Source organism: Lynx canadensis, chromosome B2 (genome assembly GCF_007474595.2).
Source record: "Lynx canadensis isolate LIC74 chromosome B2, mLynCan4.pri.v2, whole genome shotgun sequence".
Lineage (NCBI taxonomy): Eukaryota > Metazoa > Chordata > Mammalia > Carnivora > Felidae > Lynx > Lynx canadensis.
Window position 1 is genome coordinate 1,691,104 of NC_044307.1, and position 9,843 is coordinate 1,700,946.

General features: G+C 43.1%; 1 protein-coding gene across 1 annotated transcript; it reads left to right on the forward strand.

Moving 5' to 3' along the window:
- Positions 1-2,770: 2,770 nt before the first annotated feature.
- Positions 2,771-6,044, forward strand: LOC116738089 (zinc finger and SCAN domain-containing protein 12-like). Its single transcript, XM_032593295.1, is given in 5 exon segments — positions 2,771-2,788; positions 3,426-3,502; positions 4,285-4,532; positions 4,535-4,620; positions 4,886-6,044. Coding segments are annotated over 5 exon segments (510 nt in total). The 3' UTR covers positions 4,967-6,044.
- The last annotated feature ends 3,799 nt before the right edge of the window (positions 6,045-9,843 follow it).

A 9,843-nucleotide genomic window follows, 5' to 3' on the forward strand; every position in this document is an offset into this window, starting at 1 on the left:
GAAAATGATGCTTTACTCTGAATTGAAAAGCTCAACAGTAAACTGAAATATATCCCCCTTTAAATATATGTTTCTCCAGAATTGTGCTCAAAAGCCAACTCAAGAAAACCTTCATGTGCTATATTTATCTACACCACTTTTAACACCAGTTATGTTGGTTTATTTCCAACACCAGCCAATTCTCTGACACCAATGGGGTGGCCTACAATTCGATTCAATTCTGATACTAACTACCCAGAGTTAGCATAGACTCCACAACTTAAGGGCTCAGTCCCACAAAAACAGCCTCCACCTTGGATGTCAATCAGAAGTCCAGGCCACCTATACTTATGACCCACAAACTAAGTCAAGGATTTCTACAACCTCCTCAGGTTTGATAATTGGCCAGAACAGTATATAAAACTCAAGGAAACATTTTTCTTACTTTTACCAGTTTGTTACTAAAAAAAACAAAACAAAACAAAACAAAACCACCTAGGAAGTGCTGTATGCAAGAGGTGCATGTGGTGAGGCTTGGCAGGGAGGGGTGGTGGGTAGGGTGTCCATTCATTCTCAGAGCATGACACCTCCCAGCACCTCAATGTGTTTACCAACCTTGAAACTCTCTAAACCCCATTGTTTAGGGGGTTTTATGAAAGCTCCATTACACAAGCACGATTGATTAAATTATTGGTGAGTGATTCAATCTCCAGCCTCTTCCCCTCTGGGGAATCCAGGGAAGGGGCCAGAAATTCCAACCCTCCAATAGAGGTTGTTCCCTCTGGCAACCAGCCCCTTCATCCTGAGGCCATGAATCACGTTATTAGGATAAACTCAAGTATGACTGGAAGGGCTTGTTATGAATAATAAAAGATGCTCCTATCACCCCTATCACTCAGGAAAACACAAGTTCTGTGTCAGGAACTAGGGACAAAGACCAAATATATATTTCTTTTTCTCACACTTTGCTTATGAAAATAAGCACCTTCATAAAAAACACATTTACAACAGGTGTTGTTAATTGCAACAAACTAAATGTGAATCAAAAAGTTGGTATGGTAACTACTTAATTTGGGTCTATTCTTCATAGTATAAATTATAACAAATTATATTTGAATCAAAAAGTTAACATTTTAAAAAGCTTTTCATTAAAAATAATATATTTTTCTGTCACATTTGTAGAAGGGAATTGAATTTATAACAATTGAATAAATGGAACGTAAGACCAAACAAGATGAATAGAAATGATAAAGATGTGTGTCACAAAATAAACATAAAAAGTAAAGTTGTGGTTTTGAAAGTGTAGCCAATATTATATTTTTTCTATGCAAAATATAATAATTATATAATATATATATTACCCTGCAATCACTAAATAAGCAACAGCTAATAGATAAATATACAGATAGTTTATGTATGGGGAAACATAGGGCAATATATCATTATGTGACAAAACTTGGTCTTACAAACAAATTTTTTAAAATGCAGACAAGGTTGCAAACTGACGTGGGTTCCTGGCTCCTTCTGCTAATACAAGCTGGGAAATGTGATAGGTATATGAAAGAAGTTGATGGGTTTTAGAAAATAATATTTTTTAAATGTGAGAAATAGTTGGAATATGTAAATTAGCTTAGTGCTGTTATCTGGAGGGCAACAGGACCCTAGAGAAAGAGCTTTGAGGGCCAAGACTAGAGGATAATCTTGGGAAAACCTTCTCGCTCCCATGTGACATGAGGGGATCCTTGTCCTCATTTTGGAAAAGCTAAGATGTCTGTTCTCTGAAATATGAGGTGGTTACAGCCTTTTGGAAAGCAATCTAACAGGACCTGTTATTATTAAAAATATATATGTTCTTCTACCCAGCAATTTTACTAGAAATAAAATCATCTGTGAGGAGGGCATGCATAAGAATAAATGCTGCAGGGGCACCTGGGTGGCTCAGTTGGTTAAGAGCCAACTTCCGCTCAGGTCATGATCTCGTGGTTCATGAGTTTGAGCCCGGAGTCAGGCTTTGTGCTGACAGCTCAGAGCCTGGAGCCCGCTTCAGATTCTGTGTCTTCCTCTCTCTCTGCTCCTTCCCCACTTGTGCTCTGTCTCTCTCTGGCTCTCAAAATAAATAAACATTTAAAAAATTTAAAAAAAAGAATAAATATTGCAGACTTGTTCATTATAACAACAACAACAAAAAAAGAAATATTTTTTAGGGGGATCCTGGGTGGCTCCGTTAGTTAAGTGTCCAAGCCTTGATATCAGCTGGGGTTGTGATCTCACAGTTGTGGGATCGAGCCCTGAGTTGAGCTCTGCATTGACAGTGGGAAGCCTGCTTGAGATTCTCTCTCTCCCTCTCTCTGCCCCTTTCCTGTGCGCTTTATCTCTCTTTAGAAATAAAGAAACGTCAAAACAAAAAGAAATATATTTTAGTATGCTATTGATAGTAAATTAGCTATTAAAATAAATGCCTTAAGACCATTAAAAATAATGCTTAAAAATTATTCCAGATGACTTGGAAGGATCTATCTGGCTGTAGGGGCTCTTTACACATGATAACTGCCTGATATGTGTACTGTTATTCTTATTTTACAGATAAGGAAATGAGGTACACAGAGATTTAGTAACTGGATCCTGTAGGGCCCAAGGGCAGGCTGTCCCAAGATGGGCCTCCTAGGTGTGAAGGCAATTTTGAGTTAACAAGCAATAGAAACCCAGCGGATTCCGGAAAAGCTCTTTACCGCCCCCACAATTACCTAAAAAGAATTTAGGTAGAAGAGCTGCTCCAGGAAGAGCGGTAACCATGGACAACCACACTATGGTATGAAGTAGGCATGGTGGACAGAGAGGAACCTGGCAAGGCTTCTTTGATCAGGGTCCTCCTCTATTTCCCATTGTTTCTGAGCGGTCGTGAAAACGTTTGTTTACCAGACACTTAACTCTTTTTCATCTGGTGAACTGCATTCCTTCCCTTGGAGTCTCAGACTCCGACCCCTTCTCTTTAGTTGAGAATGACATATGTGCCTCATTTTGCCAGTCTTTGGAATTTCATGTCTGTGTGGCTTCCCCTCACGTATACTATTAAATTTGATGCTCTCCCTTCAATCCGTCAATTTGATTCTTGTTGGGCTAGAAGGATCTTTAGGGCAACAGGTATTCTTGCTCCCCCACAATCCATAGCACAAAACTAACCGACCGGTTAAACACCACAGTGCCCGTCTGTAATTGCACATGAACATGTGTCTGCATATATGATCACTCGAGCCGGGAGGAAAACGCGGAAAGGGACAAGGGGAAGTGTAGACTTCGGGATGGCAGAGGTGGAGAGAGGAAGAGGAAAACCGTGGGGGGGGGGGGGGGAGTGGAAGAACAAAATCAGTATCTCCAGACTGACGGTCATTTCTGGACCAGCCAGCCAGGTGTTGACCCGGCAGGGCCCTGGTTCTGCCAATTCCCAGGCCACAGGGGACCACCTGGGACAAAACGCAGCGGTTTCCGGCCGGCGGGAGCCACAGAGACGAGAACTCCTAGAGCGGTACGGCGCACTTCCGGGTTATAGGCCGGCCGGAAGTGGGGTTTCTGGGCTTCCGGGTGAGTGAGCCCAAACTCACCGACTTAGCTCCGGACCCGCCGCGCCGAGGGTAAGACCCCCCCCCCCCCCCCCCCCCCCCGTGCAGGAGACGGGTCTCCTGGTGACCCACGAGGGCCCGCCCCGGCGGCTCCCCTCCCCAGGGCTGTCCGGAGTGTCAGAGGGGAGCCCCGCATCCGGCGCTGTGCTGTTTGCAAAGCAGGCCGAGCCTGCTTGGGAGTCCCTCTCCCCTTTCCCTGTCTCTCCCCAACTTGTGTGTGCTCTCCCTCTTTCTCAAGAAAAATAAATAAACTTGAAAAAAAATTTAATAAAATTGAAAAGGGTTTAATTGGAGTAGAGTGAGCACAGGAAAGACTGGTAGGAAAAGGATTATTCCCGTAATTTCGAAAATAGTCAGAAATTTCCATTAGAAAAAAAAAATTCCGTTACCAAGAATGTCAACTCCTCAAATCATCTACATCAATCATTGTTAGCCAAACTTCAAAAATCTTTTCTGTTCTCTTTTTCTCAAAGTGTTCTGGGCAGCCTTTAAACGCAGATGAAATTGTAGATTTTCCTTTTTAACTGGTGGCAATTTTTCATCTTAGCACTTTCCTACATTTTGTGAAGGGGAATCTCCTTGCAGCAGAGAGCCGTCTTCGCGGACCCCTCCCCTCGCCCCCAGCTGAGAGAAAATGGCTACAGATCTTATCCAAGATGGACAACAGGAAGGACCTGCGATGGTAAAGGTGGAGGAAGATCCCTTTTACGTACAAGAAAACTGACTTGCAGCTGAACAGCCAGTCCAGTCAGATCTTCCACCAGCGCTTCAGGCTCTTCCCCTACCAGGAGACGCCTGGACCCCGCGAGGCGCTGCGCCGGCTCCGCGAGCTGGGCCGCCAGTGGCTGAGCCCAGAAACGCACAGCAAGGAGCAGATCCTGGAGCTGCCGGTGCTGGAGCAGCTCGTGACCGTCCTGCCCGCCGAGCTCCAGGCCTGGTGCGGGGACAGCACCCGGAGAGCGGGGAGCAGGCGGTGACCGTGCTGGAGGATCTGGAGCGGTTGCTGGACGAGCCCGGAGAGCAGGTGGGAAGAGAGGCATGTTCTGTGGTGACAAAGTGCAGCATTTACCGGTTAGGTCAGTAGGAGAGCTGTGAGGGCAGCCATGAGCTTCTGTCCCCGTCCTGCATCATTGTTTCTGTCTGTTCCTTTTCCTGCCTCATCTCTCCTTCTAAGCCTGTTGAGTACCTTTTACTCCCTGTCCTGGCTCCATGGGAAGTACTTCCAAGGTTTTACATCTAGTTCTCAGGGCACTCTCTTCCCAAGCCCCATGGTCCCTAATTGTCCCCAGGGCACATTCCAAGCAGATGGACAGGAAGTGCTCCTGGGAGGAAGTGACATCCCTGGGAGCCGGCTGCCAGTCACCGTGTGATCAGCCCAGCATGTGGAGACCACCCCCCCCAGCATGACCTTGGAGCCCCATTCCCTAGAGAGAGGTGAGGAGAAAGAGGAGGATCGTCTGGAAAGGTGGATCAGGGTAGCCGGGCTCCTGCTTGGCCAATCACAGCCTTCTTTACAGTTTAATCAGGAGATAGTAGCCAAGGAGACTGATGGCCGTGCCTGATTTCACCCAGAATCCTCCCTGGCTCATCTGCCCTCTCTGTTTGCAAAGTATAACGGTGTTCTTGACCTTTTAAGCAAAAGATTTTTATTTACGTATTTACTTACTTACTTTAACATACCCATCTTTGCTTTCATTAAAAAGCGTGGAATTATCACATCATTCAGTGGCTTCTTATATTATCTCTCCATTATGATCTTTACAGAGGCCTCCTCAGTGTCTTGCCCTATCCTGTCTTTTTAAGTTTTCTCTACCCATTAGGATAGAGCCACCTTTTAAACCTTTCACTTTGACTGCACTGCTCCTATCTTCTTCCACATTAAATTCCCTCCTGTTTTCATGCCCATACCTTCCCCTGCATGGTACTCCAGTCTACTTTCAATCCTTTTTCCCTCCCACATTCTCTCCATGTCAGGAAGGACTTCATACACAGCATGTCAGATGTGCTTCCCACTGACAAAGTTTCCTGATCCCCTTTTTACGTCCTGATCCCCTTCACAATCTCCAGAAAATAGGAATAAAGGGACCAGAACAGCCAAGAAATCAGACCCTTTTTCCAGTATTTCCTTTGAGTGAGGTAGAATCTTCATCTTAATGAGTTTGGTGGGACATTTATCTCCCTCGGGCCAAATTTCAGTAAAACTGTTTTTCCATATCTTAGTTAATATAAGGGAATTATCAGTTTACACTGAATCTCCAAGGATAGTGCCCTATTTGGGGGAAGATTAAGAGGAAGTTTTCTTCCAAGCAATAGAATGAATACACTTTTGCCTTTCTGCTATAATTGAATTTGATTGCAGTTTAAAGTGCTCTTATACACTTAGACTTTTTTCTTAAGTTTATTTATGTATTTTGAGAGAGAGAGAGCAAGCACAAGATGGGGAGGAACAGAGAGAAAATCCCAAGCAGTCTCTGTGCTGTTAGTGCAGAGCCTGACTCGGGGCTTGATCCCACAAACCACGAGATCATGAGTTGAAATGAAGAGTCTGATGCTTAACCAACAGAGCCACCCAGGCACCTCCTATAAACTTAGACTTTTAACAAACATTTTAATAATCTGTGCCCTTTGGTAAATATTGTTCTCTGTCCTACCTTGGTAAGTACCACTTTCACCTTTCCTCTCTAGTACTTTCCTTCCTTAACTGAGCTGAAGAGATATTTATTGATTGTTGGGGGAACATGACTACAAAAGAGAAAAATGGTCCCTTGGGGTGTAATAGTCCATCAGCTCAAACAGGTGACATTTCCATTTTGTTTACTTTTATAGATGTTTAAAATTTTCCATAACAAAAGTTTGGAAAGAAAGTGACATTGGAACGATCCATGTCCTAGTTTAGATAGTGAGACCAAGCCCAAGGCTGGGACATTGGCTGGGAGGCAGGAAGTGTCCAAAGGAATGGAATCACAGAAGATGATACTCTGTGGAATCTGCAGAGGCAGGACCAGTTTCCAGGGGACCCATCTTGGAGACCTTCATGAATGCAAGGACAGGTCTGGCAGGCATCAAGGAAATTCAGAGGAAGGAGAGCCACACAGATGTGATCAGTGTGGGAAAAGCTTCATGCACAGCATCAGTCTTCTTGGATGTCAGAGAATCCACACGGGGGAAAGCCCTTTCAATGTGAGAGTGTGGGAGAGCCTTTAGTCAAAACAAGCTTTTTTAAGTGCCCCTGATTCACATGGGTGAAAAACGATATTAGTGTGATCAGTGTGGGAAAAGTTTTAGTCAAGACTCAGTCCTTCTTAGATGTCAGAGAAATCACACTGGGGAGGAAGCTTAAGAGGAGTGAATGTGGTAAAACCTTCAGTAACAGCACAGGACTCGCCCATCGGAGATGCCGTTCCTTAAACCAGCACACTGACTGTGGGAGGGTTTTCAGTGAGTTCAAACCTCACCGAACATGAGCAAGTTCATATAGGAGAAAAACCCTAGGAATGTGATGAACGTGGGAAAGCCTTTAGTGGAAGTTCTGACCTGAACAGACATCACAGAATCCACACTGGAGAGAAACCCGATGAAAGTGGGAAGGCCTTCCGTTTGATCATGTGGCAATTCTATTAATTTTTTTTTGAGGAACCTCCATACTGTTTTCCACAGTGGTGGTACCAATTTACATGCCCACCGGTAGCGTACAGGATTCCTCTTTCTCCACATCCTCGTCAACACTTGTTATTTCTTGATTTCTTGTCTTTTTTATTTTAGCCATTCTGACAGGTGTGAAGTGATACTGTGGTTTTGATTCGCATTTTCCTGATGATTTGTGATGTTGAGCATCTTTTCACGTGTCTGTTAGCCATCTCAATGTCTTCCATGGAAAAGTGTCTATTCAGGTCCTGTGCCCATGTTTTAATCGGATTATTTGGGCCTTTTTGGTGCTGAGTTATAGAAATTCCTTATATATTTTGTATGTTAGCCCTTTAGTGGATATATCATTTGCAAATATCTCCTCCCATTCGGTAGATTGCCTTGTTATTTTGTTGATGCTTTCCTTTGCTGTGCAAAAGCTGTTTATTTTGGTGTAGTCTAAATAATTTAATTTTGCTTTTGTTTCCCTTGCCAGAGGAGACATATCCAGAAAAATGATTCTACGGTCAATGTCAAAGAAATGACTGCCTATGTTTTCTCCTAGGAGTTTTATGGTTTTAGGTCTCACATTTAGGTCTTTAATCTGTTAGTTTATTTTTGTGTATGGTGTAAGAAAGTGGTCCAGTTCCATTCTTTTGCATGTAGCTATTCAGTTTTCCAAGCACCATTCATTGAAGAGACTGTCTTTTACCCCATTGGATATTCTTAACTCCTTTGTCGAAGATTAATTGACCACACATGTGTGGGTTTATATGTGGGCTTTCCATTCTGTTCCATTGATCCGTGTGTCTGTTTTTGTGCCAGTACCACACTGTTCTGATTATGACAGCTTTATCTTGAAATCTGGATTGTAATACCTCCAGCTTTGTTCTTTTTCAAGATTGCTTTGATTATTCAAGGTCTTGTGGTTCCATACAAATTTTAGTATTATTTGTTCTAGTTCTGTGAAAAATGTTTTTAGTATTTTGTTAGAGATTGCATTTAATCAGTAGATTGCATTGGGTAGTGTGCATGTTTTAACAATATTGGTTCTTGCAGTTAATGAGCATGGAATATCTTTGTTTCTGTTATTTTTAACTTTTTCAATTATTCATAATATACTGTGAATCCATTTTTAACAAGGATTTAATCATTGGGGTTATGATTGCATAAGAAATACCTAATGACCTGTCATATTAACAAAATTTGAATGTTTAAGAACATACAGTCTGGGAGGCTATGTGAAAACAGGCATTCTCAGAGTGCAAAGTAATACAGCCCTTACAAAGACACCTCCCTTTCTCTCTCCTCACTTCTCATTTCTGTTTCTTCATTGATCATTGCAGCATTGTTTGTTAAAATATTGGAAACAATCCAAATACCTATCCCTCAAAGACTAGTTGAAAAAGCCACACGATGGAGTACTATGCCACTGTAAAAAAAAAAAAAAAAAAGAATATTTCAATGAGCAAATTTAGAATAATTTCCAGGTTTTTTAATAAGTGATAAAGCAAGGTATAAAAGAGTGTATATAATATAATTTATGGAGGTAAAGAAGGCAGGTGCTTATTTTTGCAAGAGAAAGGAGAGGAGAGAAGGAAAGAAAGAGGAAGGAAGGACAGGATAAATTAAAACTAATGAGGGGCGCCTGGGTGGCGCAGTCGGTTAAGCGTCCGACTTCAGCCAGGTCACGATCTCGCGGTCCGTGAGTTCGAGCCCCGCGTCGGGCTCTGGGCTGATGGCTCAGAGCCTGGAGCCTGTTTCCGATTCTGTGTCTCCCTCTCTCTCTGCTCCTCCCCCGTTCATGCTCTGTCTCTCTCTGTCCCAAAAATAAATAAAAACGTTGAAAAAAAAATTTAAAACTAATGAAAATGGGGCATGAGTATATAGCTGACCCTTGAACAAGGCAGGGATTGGCGTTCTGACCTCTGTGCAGTCAAAAATCATGTGTAACTTTCTGGGCACCTGGGTGGCTCAGTCGCTGAAGCAGCCAGCTCTTGATTTCAGCTCACCGTTTGTGAGATGGAGCCCCACATTGAATTCCGTGCCTGCTTGGGACTCTCTCTCTCTGCCCCTCCCCTGCTCCCTCTCTCTCTCAAAATAAATAAACTTTAAAAATTGTATAAAAAATGAGATAAAATCCTGAAGGAAAAAAATTATATATATACTCACTGATATGGCCTAGAAGCAATGATATATCCTACTACCCATGGCTTATCGGCTGGTTTCTGTATACCATTCTCCACTGAAAGGAACCAGAGCTTCATGCTTTATGGAACAATGGTGGATTCTAGGTCTAGGGCAGGTAATATATAAAGTGAACCTGGAATATCTCGTGCAATTAAGTAAAGTGCACAAAAATGATTTCTTTGCAGGAATGGCAACAAATGCAGAGGGAACGTGCGTCAGTTTCCTCATCTTTTAAATGGAGATAACTGTACCTAACTTACAGGGTTGCAATGCAGAATGAACAAGTTAATATGGGCTAAACACTATGTTGGCTGTTGTCCCATTGCCCCGCGGGGCAGAATAAACCTCCCAGCGCCTCACTCCACCTGTGGAGCCGATTCGGCGGGGCGACCATAGAGGCGTGAGACCTCCGGGCTCGCTAGAAGGAAAGCGG